The 18,612-nt window shown below is 36.6% G+C and overlaps 1 protein-coding gene across 2 annotated transcripts in view; it reads left to right on the forward strand.

Annotated features, from left to right (window-relative positions):
• Window positions 1–17,399, forward strand: part of GALNT3 (polypeptide N-acetylgalactosaminyltransferase 3) — a 30,417-nt gene extending 13,018 nt beyond the window's left edge. For both annotated transcript variants that reach the window (XM_063318236.1, XM_063318237.1), the window contains exons 5-11: window positions 1,315–1,549; window positions 2,910–3,027; window positions 3,377–3,577; window positions 11,078–11,209; window positions 12,456–12,557; window positions 15,329–15,481; window positions 16,688–17,399. In XM_063318236.1, coding sequence (XP_063174306.1) covers window positions 1,315–1,549; window positions 2,910–3,027; window positions 3,377–3,577; window positions 11,078–11,209; window positions 12,456–12,557; window positions 15,329–15,481; window positions 16,688–16,810 — 1,064 coding nt within the window. In that variant the 3' untranslated portion in view covers window positions 16,811–17,399. The remainder of the gene's footprint in view (window positions 1–1,314; window positions 1,550–2,909; window positions 3,028–3,376; window positions 3,578–11,077; window positions 11,210–12,455; window positions 12,558–15,328; window positions 15,482–16,687) is intronic.
• Window positions 17,400–18,612: the final 1,213 nt, after the last annotated feature.

Raw genomic sequence — 18,612 nt, forward strand, 5'->3', positions numbered from 1 at the left:
AGCTTGCTTCCAAGTACCTGCAGAGCTTCGTCTTTTCGGAATAAAGGTTAAACCAATATCACTTTTTAGTACCAAAAGCAACTAGTGAATATTGCCAGAATTTAACCAAAGCAGTTTTGTTAAGAAACAAGTGGAAGGGATCAGCACACTTGGAAGAATACTGAGATTTAAGTTGATTTTAAAAAATGGGATATCCTGCCTAGAGTGAATACCAGTTCCTAATTGGCCTTTTTGTTCCCCAAGCACCTAAAAAGGAATATTAAATCCTGTTTTTCTTTATTATTTCCGCTTTCCTAGCTATGATCACTAAATTTTAAATAACAATATATTTGAAAAGGCACTTTTCAATATTTAATGCTCCTCTCAGTTAATTCGAAATCCCTCCCAGTGATCAAGAGAAATAAGAAAAAAACAACAACCTGTAATAGGAGTATCCAATTTTCTTTTGAGTACTTAGATTTTTTACAAGAAATTTGAGAGTGAGGAAACAAAATTAGTAATTGAATCTTCCCACTTTGTTTGTTTACCTTTATGTAGTAGGCAAAGGCTTTGTATTTCCAGTTTTCTGGACTTAGACTTGGCTACTTGTAAAATGTATAGGGCAAGAAAGATGAAAAGAAAATGCAGCTGCTTCTTTAAAATTAATTTGTGAAGTTTCCCTAGGACAACTTTTGAAACTCTGGATAATTCTCTGCAGTTGATGGATGCATATGCTGTTGAAAGAACTGCAGTTGAACAAGAAATTAGACTCTGCTGATTTCAGGGAAGCACCTGAGTTTATTCACAGGTTTAGTTTTCCATTTTCTTACTTAAAACTAAATTAAAGCAATATTGTTAACACTGAAGAATCTAGAATTTGTTTACATCTGTGTAAATCTTTTTTCTTGCATTTGTTCGTGCCTTCATTTACACTTTGGCTGTTATTTACCAAAATGTGCAATAATTAATGCAAGAATGGCATTATATTTGGCTTATTCACAGAGTTAATTAAAAAGTTCAAGATTCTTTACAATGTTTATTTCTCTGTCTGGCTTCAGACATACTTAGTTTAATTCTTTTTTTTTAAAATAACTTTCAGGCTAGGAAGACTATTTAAAACCCCTTATATTTTGCCTTGACCATACATATTTTAGTGGTACTTAATGATCCTTATTTATAAACTGTCAAAAATACTTAAGAAATTGATTTGAAAAATGCCCTGTGGAACTGTACTTAAAAATAATTTCCAGGGAGTAAAATTGTATTTATAGCTGAAGCGTGTTTGAAGTGTTCTTGTGCAGATGAAAAAACTGTATGCTAATTTCTGTCTTTTAGGTGAATGCTTTTATGGATGGCTAGAGCCTTTACTAGCCAGAATAGCTGAAAATTATACTTGTGTTGTAAGCCCTGATATTTCATCTATTGATCTCAATACTTTTGAGTTTAATAAACCTTCTCCTTATGGTCAAAACCACAACAGAGGGAATTTTGACTGGAGTTTATCCTTTGGCTGGGAATCTCTTCCTGAACATGAAAACAAAAGAAGGAAAGATGAAACCTATCCTATTAAGTAAGTAATGAAATTTGAGTTATTTACATTTATGGATAGTTTTGTTATGCTTATTTTTTGTGAATAAAATATAGAAGAACAGAAACTTCTATGTTTTTATGTTATGCATCTGGCTATCCAGGTTTTGTATATCTTGTTCACTTAAATATATTTATTTGCACTCAAAGAAAGCTTGGCCCATTTAACGTTTGAAAATTTTAATAGAAAAATAAGCTCTACCAATGGAAACATGGTACACACAAACTGCCAGGTTGTGATTTTCTGAATAACTGCAGTGCAACGTTTGAAAGAACTCCATATTGGCATGCCTACATGTGGAGGAATTTAGCTTAAGTTTTGAGAAGGAGGTTGGAGAGTTGTAAGGTTTACTCAGCCCTGGGAAAGTAAGATGTATGAGAAAGGAACTCAGAACAGCCCCACCATGACCTTTTGTCTTTAAAGAGGGGTGGTGAAGTTTTGGACAGACTTTCAAGATTCTGTTAATAGATCCTACAACAGTAAAGTAGATTCCTGGAATCCCTGCGGTACCTGTTTTCTGAAACTGCCTGAAAGGGTTGGCCTATCTCAAAGGGCTGACACCAAGGATCAGTAGTTTGATCAACTCTAAATGGACTGTAGATGGGGGGAGTTGATTTTAGAATTTTTAGAATATTAGAGAATACAGGTTAGATATAATTCACTTGAAATTTACATTAGATTTTATTGTATTTCTTTGTGATGACTGACTTTTGAAAGGTTATGGAACATCATTTGATGAACATGTTCATGAATATTTAATTTTACTGTAGCAGTAAAATACTGTATTTGGAAGAATGCCAAATCAAGTAAGATTGTTCATCCTCAGATACCAAAAGCCCCCATTTTTTATCCCAGAAAAACTCTGGTCTGTTTTCTGATTTTGAAATGGATTATAAGTTCAGACAGCAAAATTATACTTGTGTTGTATAACACAAGTCATTTTCATAAATGCGTGCTCCACTGCTGTTGACATGTTGCTTTTGCTTTTGAGTTATATTTAGTGGTGTCATTTCACTGATATGTTGTTCCAATAGAATAGAGTAAATCCCATTGCTCTTTCATACTCACTCAAAAAGTTCTTCAAAATGCTGGGATAGGATATGCAAAAGAACAGAATTAGTAAGATATTTCATGGGTTATCCACTTACATCATATTGGATGTATCCCCTTGGTGCTGTTAATTCGGTTGATCAGATTTACTTGAAGAAGGATAAGGTTTAGGGTTTTATATAAAAATGAATAATATGTTTCAGTCAAATGGAGAAGTTCCTGCTTCATAAAGCTTTATCTTGCTCTCTCTCTTTCTCTCTCTTTCCCCCCACTCCCGCCTTCCCTCTGGCAGAACACCAACTTTTGCAGGAGGTCTTTTTTCAATATCAAAGGACTATTTTTATAGAATTGGAAGTTATGATGAAGAAATGGAAATATGGGGAGGAGAAAATATAGAAATGTCTTTCCGAGTAAGTTAATAGAATATTCACATGTCTTTTACTGGCAAAGTGACTGACTATATTGGGATAAACTTCTTAAACCCTGCAGAAAGAGCAGATAAATTAACTTGGCCATGTGGTAATGATGGCATAGAAAGATAAAATGCTTCGTAGATTGTAGGAGTGGTATCCGTAGCTTGGTCAGCACGTTATTTATTAATTCGTGCTTTATTCATATTAAATAACTACTTTGTTTTAGTATTATCTGTGTGGCAGTACAACACTTTAAATTAAACCTTTTCTGTACAGACATGTTCCTTTAGCACTCTAACCTGATAGCAGCTACTGAAGGTAGCCTAACACAGTTCTTATTTTTCAGGTGTGGCAATGTGGGGGGCAGTTGGAAATTATACCTTGCTCAGTTGTTGGCCATGTGTTTCGCAGCAAGAGCCCCCATACCTTTCCGAAAGGGACTCAAGTGATTACACGTAATCAAGTTCGCCTTGCAGAAGTTTGGATGGATGAATATAAATATATATTTTACCGGAGAAACACAGAAGCAACAAAAATTGTTAAACAAGTAGGTGGCGATGGTGGTGGTATTAGAAATCAGTTGCTTCATTGAAATTCTTGGTGAGCAAAAATTATTATTATTTAGGCACTATATATGAGTTGCTTTGCTTGGCAAAATATTGAATAGATATAATAGTACACAGTGATATTTTACTTAATATTTTACAACATCTGAACTTGAGTAATTCAGTCAGGTGCATCTTTCCTGTTTGGCTAGAATTGGAGGAATCTTTTGGAAGAATTTCATCAATTAAAATGAAAGAGTTGAGAAAACTTGAATTTGCTTTAAATAAATTAGAGCGAATCAATTTGAGTGAATATTAGAAAGCTAGTTCTAGGAAGATGCATCTTCATATTTATACCTAAGTACTTTGGATAGGGTCAATAAAGGATGTTGTTTGGTAAGAAGGTAAATGTGCTTGAATTTGTCAGAAAACTGTATGGAAGGGGAAGTGTTACCTCTAAATTGGGTAACTGGCAGCTTATGTACTAACAGTGAGTCAAGTGGAAAGGGACAAACCCAGTTTTTAAGGCAAGCCACAGAGGAAGATAGCTTGCCACTGTTCCTTTCCCACTGAAATCAAGCTTCTGAATTCTGTATAAGAGCTTGTACAAACTCAGAATATATTATTAATATTCCATTAGCGCACTGACAGTTCATCACCTCTTTTAGACAAATGGAGTTGGTGGTGGCAATCATTTCTTACTTCCATGGAAGGGACTTCGTTATGGGCCTTTACTAGTATGTACTTATTCAGTTTCTTAAAAGAAGATTCTTCTTATTCAAGTACTTATTTATGAAGGCTTTGTCTTAAGCAGCTTAGGAAATTAGAAGAAATGTAAATATCATAAACTAAATTATTTAAATTTAAAGCTTTTATATTAAAACTATTAAAATACTTAAAATTGGATAACTGCAGGATGTTTGTATATGGCTCTAGCCTTTAGTAATTATCTTCTGAGTTCCTATCAGCCAGGAAAAGGAATCTAGATTTTTTGTGTGTGTTTGTGCGTGTGTGTCTATTTTTTTAAACCTTTCATATATCTGTATTTTTTTAAACCTTTCCCTTCTGGGCTATACATTGCTAAAGCAGGTTCCTACATTTTCATTGCCATAGCAGAAGTGTTTTGATTCTGCCTACTGGAGAATGTGACAGACAGCCCTTTTCACAATTTTAATACTGAAGACATGTGTGACTATTGTCCAACAGAGGTGACTGTGTCCTTTCCAGGACTGGTGTAAGATGTTGAATTGCCTAATATGGAAGAAACTACCACCTCCTCTTCCTTCTATCTTTAGGGGTAACATGGGAAATCTTGGCCACCACTGCCTCAGAGCAGAGTTGCACAACATTCAGGGGACTGGGGACCATAGTCAATGTTCAGATTTGTGCCAGAAGTTCCAGAATTGGCTGGGGCCAGATGAAAACATGTACGGGGCCAAAACTGGAATGGATAAAAATTATCATTTCCATTTTTTTCATTATTATAACTGGAACTGTTATCCCTCAGTATAATTATAATTAGTCACCAGTACTATTATCATCATTAGTTTCATCACAATTGCCAGTATCAGTTGTTGCCATCATCATCATCATCATCATCCATCCTTTCAGTCTGCTGGCTCAGTATATCTCCCTTTTTATCTCCTTCTGGTTAGCTGTATTGGTAGCTTACCAAGTTGTCTTGAAAGGAAGCAGGAACCAAAGACAGCCTCTTATAAATAGAGCATTTCTTTTGGTGGCTGTTCATTTTAAGCTTTTGGGGCTTCAGTTAAATGTTTAATGTTTGTCTCATGCCATGTAGTTGCAGCTTGCCAGCCAAATTCAATTGCTGCAAACGGTGGACCAGACAGATCAAACTGGGATGAAGGAAAAGCAACTTACAAAGGGTTTCTGAGGGCGCAGAGTGAAACATTTGGAGACCATCTACACCCTGGAGTTGCCCCCTGCTGTGCTAGAACATGGTGTTGCAAGTCCCAGCTATGGCCTGAATCAAGGCTGCTTGGCTGTAAGAGGGGCAGATACTTTACATTTTCTTTACATTTTAAAGCTAAGTTCCTCAAGACCCCTGCTATCTAGTTTTCTGCTGCAACAAGTGTCATAGCAGAAACTGATTTCAGAGAAACAGGCAGGGAGAGAAGGCAGGGAAAAGGGGTTGCATTGTGGAAGCAGTGATGTGAGAATGGCAAAAAGCAGCTCAGCACTGATGTAAGCACCCTAACCCTAATCCTAACCCTAACCAGATGGGAAGTTGGTAGGCAGACAAATGGCATAATGCAAGCCAATCTGTTTCTTGTTTGTTTATTCAAAGTATATCCTGCCTTTTCTTCAGGAGCTCAGGGTGGCATTCATAGCACTCCCTCTTCCAGTTTTCCCCGAAACAGTGAGGTAAATTGCCAGAAACAAGAATCTCACCCTGCTTCAGGAACAAAATGGCTCTGCCTTTCAACTATTCTAAAATTGGGAGAAGGACTTGGGGGTAGTTTGTTTAAACGTTTAGATGTCCAGCATTTTATCTTTAAATACCCCAGTGGCGAATACCACAACGATCTTCCTTGCAAATGAGTGAGCTTTGGGATTATAGCTTCATTAGGGTGACCGTCCTACTTGAGCGTTATTATTATTGCTCTAATTCTTTTTTAAATTGCATTATATTTTAAACTATTGTATGCTGCCCAGAGTCTGAATAGATTGGGGCAAACCATAAACCTGTTAATTAAATAAATACCCCAGATTTTGGATCTTTAGCTGAAGGAGTCACAGTTGACTGTCAGCCCAGTTAACTCACTTGGTCAGTTTTAAAATTGCCAGTCATCCTAACAATGACCTTCCAGGTGAACTGCACTTGATTTTTTTTCAAGAAATCTCTTTTTCCTAGAAAAAAAACCAACTTCCCAAATTCAGTGCTAGAGGTTCAACATTCTTGTGCAATATGTTCTTAAAAAACAGGAGCAGTTTATTGCTGCAGTTAACTCAAAATCACTTCTTCATTTACAGTCTGTTAGTTTCTGAAACTCATAGCAGCACCTTGGATCTTTATAACAAAATAATGCAAATACTGCAGTCTGCCTTAATTGCCAGGAAACTACAGAAAACTCAAGATGTTGTCTATTGTTCAAAGACTTGGTTTGATACAGAGTGTATAAATGCCAAAAGAGGTCTTATTAATGTGTATCAAGTATACTGAGACCACCCATATTTTTTTCCTCCACACAACCTTGTGTATCAAAACCAAAACAAAGAACTGCTCAAAAGTAAAATGAGGGAAGTTACAAGGATGGCCTGGCAACAACTGATTACTGCAGCTCAGTCTAAAAATTCAGCACTTTTCTCTGGTGCTATTGCATCTCACTCCAAAAATCATCTCAATTTGATTGCCTTGTCTTGCAACAAAATGGGAGGAATACTATTAGGCACTATGCAAAAGGGCAAAGAAACCATTCTTACATTAAATCTGAATGTGCGCACACACACACACACACCAGTGGCCACCAGTAATCTGAATGGAAACAGATTTGCTGATAAAGCAGGTAAAGCCTGGTAAAGCCCCCAGGTACAATCACATAACAAAAGTAATCAGGAACAACATGGAATGGTGGGCCCCAATTCTATCTTTTTTCTCTTTTATTGGCCACACTGCATGTGTATTCAAAGATTGGGAAATGGCAATAATAATCCCTAAATTTAAGAAGGTTGAGGGAAAGTTACCTCAAAACTATAGACCTATCAGCCTGCTGAGTATAGTCAGCAAGTTGTTTGCCAGACATCTGTATGGTCGATTAGTGGTTTGGATGGAGTCAGAAAATATCCTGGCAGAGCAACAAATTGGCTTTCATCCTGGCTGTTCTGTTTTACACCCAGCCTTTATATTGAACCATCTGGCAGAAAAATACACCTCTAAACCAAATTTATCTTTGTATGTAATATTTGTTGTTTTTAGATCTGCATTTGACCTGATCTCAAGGGAGAAGCTACAGATTGTTGTCAATGACAATTGATCACTGCCTGTTCCTCCTGATGTTGAGACTATATGAAAATTCATATTTTTAAAAAATCATTTATTTATTGTATTTATGTAGCTGCCCGTCTCACATAAAAGTGTCTCTGGACAGCGTCAGCTGTAATACCCAAGGGTACATTACTAAAGAAATTCCTATTTTCAGAGATATTGGGCAAGGCTGCATCCTGACTCCAGTATTTTTAATTTATACATGAGCTGTCGATCGGAAGGTCGGCGGTTCGAAACCGCGCGGCGGGGTGAGCTCCCGTTGCTCGTCCCAGCTTCTGCACACCAAGCAGTTCGAAAACATGCAAATGTGAGTAGATTAATTGGTACCGCTTCGGCGGGAAGGTAACGGCGTTCCGTGAGTCATGCTGGCCACATGACCCGGAAGTGTCCTATGGACAACGCCGGCTCCAAGGCTTTGAAACGGAGATGAGCACCGCCCCCTAGAGTCGGACTCGACTGGACTTTACGTCAAGGGAAACCTTTACCTTTACCTAGACAATTTAGACTGTCATCCATCAAAATTGGCAAATAATTATCTTGGAATATCTCCTATATGCAGATGATGTGGTAATTCTCTCCAAATTTTGGTAGGGCCGAAAAGAGTATTATGTGCTCTTGTTTCTGTTGTAACAAACAATTTTTAGAGATCAGCAATGATAAAATTAAATCAGTAAATACCTAAATAGTAGATCTTTAGTTGAAAGAGTCATAGAATTGGAGTGCTCTGTTGTTATATGAGAGCATAAGGAAAGCAATAGGTCTGTTTGACCCTCTGTTCTTCTTTCCTTTTTTCAATGCTCCATGACTCAGCTACCTTCAGCTGTATAGTTATTTTTGGATTTCATAGTTTTAGCCAGGTTGTATTTCACTACCATCCATCCATTTTTCTGTTTTGACCCGTGTTAGAAGTAAGGACAGTCTAAGTAAGACAATGGGCAAATTTGTGGTTTTAATCCAGATGTGATTTAGGCAACAGCTTGCTTCAAACAAAAGATAGCTCTGAAGGTAGGATTAGCTATCCTTAGTATTCATTATAAATCCAGAATTTCCCTCTCCAAATAATGAAATGAATTATTGTGGATAAATCCATGACTTTAGTATAGCTGTGACTCAGGCAACAGTAATACCACGAACAAAAGATATCAACAAAATTGGGAGCTCCTGGGCTTAGTATTCAGTATCAATCCAAAATGTCCTCCTGCAAATAATGAAATGAGTTCTTCTGAAATCTTAACTCTAAGCCATTAATATTTTGCAATTCCTAGTACTCCCAAACATGTTGTGGAGGAGAGAGAGTTTCTCTTAATTTATAAATCTATGAAGATATGTATACCAAGAAGTCCTGTGTACCAACTATGAAGGAGCTGTTATTTTTCATATAGGAAACCCTGTTTTTTTCCCCCCTCTAATTCAACTATCCACATTTGCCCATGGAGAACATAATATGAAACTTCCAAATTACAAAGCAGTAGCAAGATATAACTTAACATGTGGGAAGTTTCTCTGGGGGAACGCTCAACAAAAAACTATCGGAAAATAATGTTAACTATATTAACTATAAAACTTGGTTAAAATATTTGAAAATAAGTTGATAGAAACTGTGTAATCCACAAGAAAGTGTGTAAAAATTGTAGATTGGACGGAATTTTTTTGCTGGTGTGGAAATGTCATTGGAACAAAATGTGTAGATATCTTCGATAGTGATGAAAATATTCAATCAGATGCATTCTGATATCTTGCAGAGTTACTGTCATAACTAAATACCAAAGGGGATATGGGAACTTCTGGATGAGGAGGAAATTTGCTTAACCTAGTTACCAAAAAATCAATTTATCTTACTGACAGTACATTTTTCTTTTTTTACATTTTATTTGCATTTTTGTAAAAGGAAGAGTTTACATCTATATATCACTCATAGAATATTTGATTAGTCTTACATATATTCCCAAAGACTATGCAGTTAATATTTTTACATTTTAGTCAGTTTAACTAATTTTAAAAGTGGATACATATAGAAAATTAAACATAAGGAATAGTATAGATAGATCAAAGAGTTAAAATTCCTGGCATTCGAATGCTTGTTCAGAGAAAGAAGTACATTCTTCAGACTGTTAGAATATCTACTCTCTGTCAATTATATTTCATCCTTATAGTATCAACCTTTCTGCAGTTGTAAGAGTATGTAATATCCATTCCCTTCATCCTCTTGTATTTGGCTTACCATTGGTATATAGTTCAAAAGAGCTGAGCATCTATGGAAAACAATGTGTCTTCCAAAACAAAATTATTGGATAACTTCTAGACAAAAGGGAGAAATGTTGGCGTATGACCAAATCATATGAATCAGTGTTGTGTTTTTGAGCATCACATTTCCAGCAATTAGTTGAGTCCCTCAGTTTATTCCTGAAAAAAATGTATGGGTGTTTCATACACATGAAATAATACTTTTGTTCTGTTAATAGTTATTATAGATCTATAAAATATGAGTATGAATACCAAAATAGTTTTCTATTACTGTGGATATACTGAACACTTCAAGTCCTTATTCCATGTCTACCTATACTCCTGAATATTATTTGTTTAATTTAAAAACCTTTTAAAAATAATATTTGTGGGGTTAATATTTTGTAGAGTCTGTTAAACCCTCTATAAATGACGTTCTTTAGACACAAAGGACTGCAACTCATATGCAGACATTGGATGTTATTTTAACTGGAGATATTGCCACTCTGTTCTTTTTGACAAATTATTTTTATGTTGCAGCTCAAGTGGGAACAATTATCTAAAATCTATTAATTGCGTTGTAATATGCAGTCTACATTCCACCCATGTTCTCCAACAAAAAGATTTCCTTGCAGTTTTTCAAGTTTGGCTCCCCCGCCACCCCCTTCTTAATTTAGCATGATCATAAGGATCAAACCTCTCTGGAGGCTAATGTACATAGAAGGAAGAGAAATTGCACATTTTTCGAGATAATTGGTTCCTAAGACCATGAACACATATTTCTTTACTATATCATTATTATAGTGAACATGTTAACATCAATTAAACTGTGATTTTTAACCTCATTTGTTCTTTTAAGAAAACCAAATTGTAAGAGTAAGGCTCTCTTTTATGGCCTGCCATGATAAAGAGTCTGTTTTAGAAGTAACAGTGCTTCCCAACCTTACACTCTCTGTATGTGTGGATTTCAGCTCCCAGAATTCCCTAGCTGGCATGGCCAGTCATAAGAATTCAGGGAGTCCACATGGCTGGCTGTTGTCAAGCTTGTTGTGATAGAGCAGGGCTACCTCAGGCCATAGAGATCACCTTAAAGACAAATATATATACATTCCTCAGTTACATCATTCCCTCTCTTTTTGGTCCTAGAAAGTACTTTTACATTGGTGTAACCAAATTAATTTACAAACCTCTCTTTTTTAGAAGGACAGTATTTCTAATGAAAGTCACTTTCAATTTTTTTCTATATACTAATTATTTAGCATTGTTTCAACAGAAAGCATTTGGCAATCTCTCAAAAAGACATGAGCTAAGACAACAATTACAGTGTAAAAATTTTACCTGGTACCTAAGCAATGTTTTCCCTGAGGCATATGTACCAGACTTGAATCCTACGTTACATGGATTTGTGAGTATCTCTCTCTATATACTTGGTTTTTTGTTGTTTTGTGCATGTACAGAATGGCAGACAGGTATCTATGTAACTCTACAGTATATGGAGTTCTTGGTGCTCTCTGAGGTTGGTTGTTTGCTTGCAGACATTTTATTACCCAACTGAGTAACATCAGTGCAAGTGTAACATCATCACTCACTTCCACTTATGAAGTTACCTAGTCGGGTAATGAATAACAGCAAGCAAACAACCATGTTCAGAGAGCACCAAGGACTCCACAGTTCAACTCTGAGGTACAGATATTCTCTTTGGTTGGAAATACATATACACATATATATATATACACTGTATATTCATATACATATTCGTGTGTATGTGTGTATAATTTTTTAAAGTGTTAATAACTTTGCATAAAGTATATTTGCTTCTCCTTGGCTTGTCACCACAGATCTCACTGGATAAGCCTAGTTATGTAGCTTCCTCACAGCAGTTGGCCACCTTCAAAGTGACTTACTCTGGCGATGGAAGGAGTCACCCGCTCATACCACAGAACTCATCCTGGATTCTCCACTCCACACAGCTTCTTCATAATCTTCATTGAGGGGCCTCTCGATTGTGCCACTGGATGCTAGAATTGTCCACAAACTGATCATGGAGCTGGGGAACCACAAGTGGTCTGCAGGTAATACAAGCATCCAGCAGCTTGATCAAGAGGATCCTCCACCAAGATTGAAAACAGCTGTATGGCTCACACTCACTCCAAAGACTGCATGTTGCAGAGCTATGTGTGGGCTATAGGCAGCACTAGTACCTGGCAGCACAATCAAGAGGCCCCTCCACTGAGTATATAAAAGAGTCACGCAGAGCATACAAGCTAGCATGAACCATGTGGTGCAAGTGAGAAGAGTCTCTTAGTCATCAGTTGAGTAAATTGTTCCATTGAGTGATAATAAATTGCTGTGCGGAAGCCACATAGGGCCTTGTGACTGGGCTGAGATCCACCACAATCAAGCAAGGAGAAGAAAGAGCAAGCACAGGTACATTATGCAAATGGATTCTATGGGAGGAAGAAGGAGGAAGTTTTCATGGGAAGAAGAAGATGCCTACAGGTTCTGAAACCCAAAGCCTCCAGTTCTATAAACTCAAGGTTTTGTTATTTGTACTTTTACTCTCAAGTGCACCCCTCACAAATAAACAGCTGTGTATAGTAGTTAACCATGCTATTCTAGACATATGATTCCATTTCTACTTTCCATTTTAGCTAAAAAATGTTGGAAGAAGAGCATGTCTGGATGTAGGAGAAAATAATTTAGGTGGCAAACCATTAATTATGTATACTTGTCATGGGCTTGGAGGAAACCAGGTAAAATTATTTTTTGATATATAAATAAGCATACAACTTTATGCTCTTTCTATACTTTTCTAAACTTGTCACTGTCTCCTTCCTACACAATCTATTAAGACAAATATTTTCCAATACTCTTAAGCTTCTTCTGAAATAGGGAACTACAGACTAGTATTGGTCTTCAGTGCTCTTTCAGGTCAAACAGGGTATCTATTGGGTCCAGGAGATTTTTCAAGCTATCTGTTAACATAATGCCCACTAGAATCTTTTGGAGCACAGTAGAAAATTTGGTGTAGAAAGGATTTCCTAAGTACGAAGAATTATTGTCAAATTAGTTTGCATGTTTAAATGATATGCAATTAAGTATTTACCTGCACAATAGGTGTATTTGCAACCCTTACCAAGTAGCCATCTACATTTTAGTCTAAGATAGCATAATCTCAGGCCATATGGTTGGTTTCTGATTCAGTGTGAACCAGAGAATTGGGTTAATTGAATTAGTTAACCATGGGTAAACCATTGTAAACACATGGTAATTAGATAATGTAATGCTTTTAAATATTTAAATAAGAACAAACACATACCAAGATTCTATTCTGGATTTTTCAATGGATGTTGATGAAGACTTAACACTGAAATGTGGGGGGGACCACCATATCTTTCTTGACTAGCAAGGAAGTCAAGGGAGCTTGCAGCCTGGGGAGCGCTAGACACAGTTAGCTCCCCCCCCCCCGAATACTCTTATGAACTAACATTGCATCATTCTATAATACTATTATGTCATGCCAGGAGTATTGTAAAGAAATTAAAATGATAGGTGGCAGCTACAGTTGCCTTTTGTTGACTAGGAGATTGTCATGAGCACTGATGGTGAGCAGGAAGGGGCCCCTATCCAGGGGGGGAAACGCATGCCTAGTAGCAAGGAATTGAGCAGTCATTCAAAGAGACACAGAACAGACCCGCCTTGACTTTTGGGGTTTATCTGTATGGGTTTTCTCACGCTTCTTCAGTTTGTTAGGATTTTCTATCTAATGTAGCAGTAATATAACACTAGAGACTTATTCTTCGTCTCAGCGTGGTTCCTGCCTGTTAGGACAGAGATTGTATGTTCCACCTGTGCAACAATGGTAGTAAAACATACACATATACACACATACATAAAGTATAGTATACTACTTCACTCAGCTGCCAAAATAAGGGCAGTTCCAGGGCAAGTGCATATTTTCTAATAACCATGGGCTAATAGCTTTGACTTTGATTTCTCGGAAGTTCTTTTTGCCATTAGTTCCTCTTGCTGTTTCTCTCTCTGCTCCAGCTCTCTGGCCTTTGTCTATTCTATCTTTCCTGCCCTGTAAACTTGATAACCTTGACTCTTCCTTTCCACTTCCTCTCCTGCTTTTTTCCTTTCCTCTAGAAGCTTTTGCTGTCAAGGAGAGAGCCAGTGTGTGACTGAGCAACCAGGCCCGAGTCCTCTGTCCTGTCATACTTAAAACCTCGTGCTGGGAGGTCAGAGAGGTCTTCCTTGTTCTAAAAACTACCTACTATTTTGAGTATTTTGCATCTCTGGATGGGTGAATGTCTAATGAGCATCCCTGGACACAAAGCCAATGGGTCAGGGCTTGTTTACAACATATAGCATCTTCTTAACAGTGTAGTGTTAAAAAGTAACAAAGCCTACCTTATCTTTAAAACAAATCCTAGTTTCATGTAATAACTGTTGCTGTGACACCTTGCTAGAATTTGTTCCATGGAACCTGTGGATAATAATTCAGTTCCTTTATTTACCAACAATACTGAGCAATCTGCAAACCTCCTTTTGTTCTCCCATTAAACTGTACCTTTTGTTAAAGGTTGAAGAGCAGTGTAATATTTTAGAATGCATGTGTCAATGTGCTATACCTGTGAAAAAGATGTTCCAGTACTGGATTTCAGCTGAGGATATTTCTTACTACATAAGTAAAGCATTTGTTAAATATCAGAGCAAAAAAGTTCTTCTATCTTTGTCATTGATTGATTCTTTCAGTATGATTTTGCCAAAATTAAGCCCCAACATCTTTCAGAATTCAATAGCCATAAGTAAATCTTATACTTACATCTCCTTCTGAAATTGCTGGAATTTCTTCATCATATAAAAGGTTGTTAATTACAGGATTATTAGATATTCCACTGATTTTCAGGCTAACTCTGCTCTCTACAAATTAGTTTCTTGGGAATATGCCATAGATACATAGAGTATATACTTCTCCACAGCTCTCTGCTTTGCATATCTTGAAGGAAATTGTATTTTCTCAGTAATTCAATCTTTTTAATAGTTGATGTCAAACTTTGTCAACTAGGATTCTACAAGAGATCGTGATTGAAAAAAAATTACACTTTTTTGTTTTTTTAACTTTCCACACCACTCAGTGCTAGTGCTTACACTGGTGGGAATTTTTACGTGCAGCAGCTGAGCTGCCAGCCTGCCACTTTATTGTTGTAAATCTTGAGAAACATGGATTGTATAGGTTAGAAGTGAATTGTATTGTGAAGCTCTCATATTTTTGGTAGTTTTTATGCAGGGGTTCCCTGAGACCTGAAAATTATTTCAAGGGCTCCATTAGGGTAAAATGGTTGAGAAAGTCTGGATTATGTTATAGGCAGTTACCTTTTCCATTTATCATCACTGTTTGGTGGCATAAATACATAATTTGCAAAATGCAATGGAGTCTGATTAACATTTATTTGGAAATTAGATAGAGCAATGAATTTGTATCATTATTCTGAGTGATAACTGACATTTGTTTATATAGTATTTCGAGTATACTGTATACCATGAAATTAGACACAATATCCAGAAGGAGCTATGCCTACATGGTTCTCAAGGAGTAGTAGAACTTCACGAGTGTGGCTTCAAAGGAAAGAAGAGCAGGACTCCTGAAGAAGAGAAATGGGAGATCCGAAAGGTATTTTTCTACAAAATTATGTGTTTAATGTAGAGCTTGCCTTATAAAAAGTGTTCTCCAGGTGGCTGCCCCAAAATGCAGAGATGATTTAAATGAGGATTAACTCATAGTGTAGGCTTACTTTGGCAGGCCCCCTGCCATCAGACAGAAGAGGCTACAGATGTGGGCATCCTTTTTTTCCCCCAAGGTTCACATCTAAAACTCATTCTTGTAAGCACAAACACACAAAACCACATGCATCCCTTCTTCTTGCTCACCTGCTCATCCTTCCCTCTCCAAGCTTGTCCAAGCCAAGAATTCAACCAGTTGGTCTCCTCTTCAGCTGTTTTCAAGAAAGCTAGGTGGTGACCCAAGGAAAGACTGTTCACAAACTGCATGGAAGCTGCTGACACTGTATGTGACTGTAGCTTGCCCAAATATGTCCTGAATACATTTATTATGGCATTTCATTTAAATTTCATAATGGCAGCTGTTTTCATACTATTTTCATTCTGAAATATGTGAAGTCTTCTAATTCCCATTCCCTTCTTGGCAGGTTATTATAAACAACATTTAAATACAAATTTTTAGATATCTTAGGTACAAATCTTTAGGTATTTTAGGTATTTTGGTAGCTTTGTTAAACCACAAGGCCACATTTTATTTCAACTGTACAAGCTGTTACCCACCTTGAATTTCTAGGACTCTAAATCACATCAATAAGTGTTTAAGTTGCTTTCAGTATTAAGGGTATGTGTGTGGGGGTGCCTTTTAGTGAGTGTTGACTCCTGGCGACTGCCTGGACGAGTCCCTGCAGTTTTCTTGGCAGCATTTTTGGAAGGGGTTGCCCATGCCTGCTTCCTGGAGCAGAGAGAGAAGACTGGCTTTGTACCTCAGGAGGGACTGGAGTTCACAGTCTCCTGGTTTCTAGCCTGATATCTTAACCACTACCCCAAACTGGCTGTTCAGTATGTGGTACTGAATCATAATCTTTGTCAGTCTTGGTGGCCCTTTGGCCCACAAACAAGTACCACAAAATCTTGAGCAGAGAGAACCTAGGAAGCACATCACAGGAATGACAGACTAAAGTTCAAATTTCTACTTAACCATTTAATTTTCTGAGAAGTTTACTTGGTATAAGGATGAATTGTGGTGGTAAACCATACATGCCTCTTCAATCTCTTTAGAGGAAACATGAGATTAAAAATATTATTTTTCACATTCTAGGACCAGTTGTTATACAATGCAGCGTTCAATATGTGCCTTACGGGAAATAGAGAACATCCAAGTATGGTATTATGTAATCCCTCAGACTTATTCCAGAAATGGATTTTTGGCCATAACAATTAAGTCCTGCTAGTGATAATTAAACCAACAAGAAAGTAGAATTACAGCAACTGTTCTGAAATTTTACTGATTTTCTGATTTAACTTATGCTGAATCAATTAAATTATAATTTTTATTTTTTATTTTTTGCTGGTATAAATCTGAAGAACACTTTAGTTTCTCAACTGTTTAATATGTTTACAAAATGCTGGAAATTGCATTTTCAGTATACATTTTAATGTAATACCTATCTTCAAGATGTTATTTCTTATGTTTTGATGATCGATGTGCCTGTTGTATATTTTACATGGCAAAAGCCACACACACATACTTTTGTTAGTAACTGAAGAAAATTGTCAATGAAGGTTGAAAGATTGTTTTTTACATAGTAGTAGAAAAGTGCCTTATAGATGCTGTTTATAATTTTAGACTGTGATTATTTCCTTTAACTTTTCTTGTTCACTGCTTGAACTGTTTAGCATGTCTATAATTTGTCTATAATCTTATATTAAACAAATATAAATATGATATATTTGTTTAAAACATCAGTTCTTCTGAAAATATTAAGTTACTTTGGGACATAAGAATGAAACAAACTCTGGGCTTCTCTGTTGCCATTCACTATATTCTTGTTCGGTATGTTTGTAAGGGTTAGGTTCATCTCTTTAAGATTCCAGAGCTGATTATAAAACGCTTATATTGCTGAAGAAAAAGCATCGATCACTTCTTATGAAATTACACATTTCCAGTTTGATAATTATAGTGCCCTTTTGGTATTATGTACAGATTGGGTTTCTGTATTTGCAGTTCCTATTCCTGCCTCTAAAGTTGTCTTGTCACGTATACTGAATCAAAGATGAACCTTATATAATTAAGACCGAATATAGAGCATTGCAAGTCAAAATAGTTGCTTTCATCAGAAATGTGGAACACTTTTCACTTTAATTCAGCATGCACAATGTACAGTTATTTCAACATGCAAGGAATTATAGCTAAATATCTCATGAGGTGACATATATACAGCTTTTCAATTTTTCTGAATTATACATTGTGAGGGGTCAGATTGCTGAGAAAAGCTGTCATTAAAACAAGTTGTAGCAAAATAAGAAATCATTTGCTTATGAATGATATTAAAAGTGTATTGAAAAGAACAAGGATACACTTTAATTTTGCCCGAGTCCCAGTTATAAAAGAGGGGGAGCATCTTAAGGAATGTCTTTCCTGAGCACTGCAACTCTAGGTCTGCTGTTATGGACAGACTCCTGTGCTGCATTCCTTGTGCGCACACTGTCAAGGCCGGCAGTGGAACACGGTTTTGAGAATATGGGTTCACTTCTATGAGCCCCACGTTCTATTCTGAAGTTTATAGAACAGATGTGGGGAGCACAGGTGCTGAAGAGTCAGGAATTCCCATAGTCCTAGTAGTTGTTTAGGGTGAGTCATAGATACACACTATGGAAATGAAATTAGCTGCCACCACATTCACCGTTGGTCATTGCCAGTCCTGTGTTTATGTGAAAGCAGATTATGTATTCATATCCCAGCCAAAACACTGTTATAATATTTGCAGTTTCAGAAGGTAAAAAGATTTTTAACTATATTGTTTAAATACACAGATGCATGTATATTTAAACCAAAAAGTGGCTATTACAGAGACTTCAAGCTCTGCACATACAATAAAGTTTACTGTTGAGATGTAGTTTGCATAAGTAAAGTTTTGCAGTGTGCCAGATGTGTAACTGTTCTTATTTAGAAGTGAGTTTTATGGTTTTCTATTTATATAGCTTTCCTTCTTGTTTGTTGCAGTGTTTAAGTCAGAAAGTTAA

This window comes from Candoia aspera, chromosome 1 (genome assembly GCF_035149785.1).
Source record: "Candoia aspera isolate rCanAsp1 chromosome 1, rCanAsp1.hap2, whole genome shotgun sequence".
Classification (NCBI taxonomy): domain Eukaryota; kingdom Metazoa; phylum Chordata; class Lepidosauria; order Squamata; family Boidae; genus Candoia; species Candoia aspera.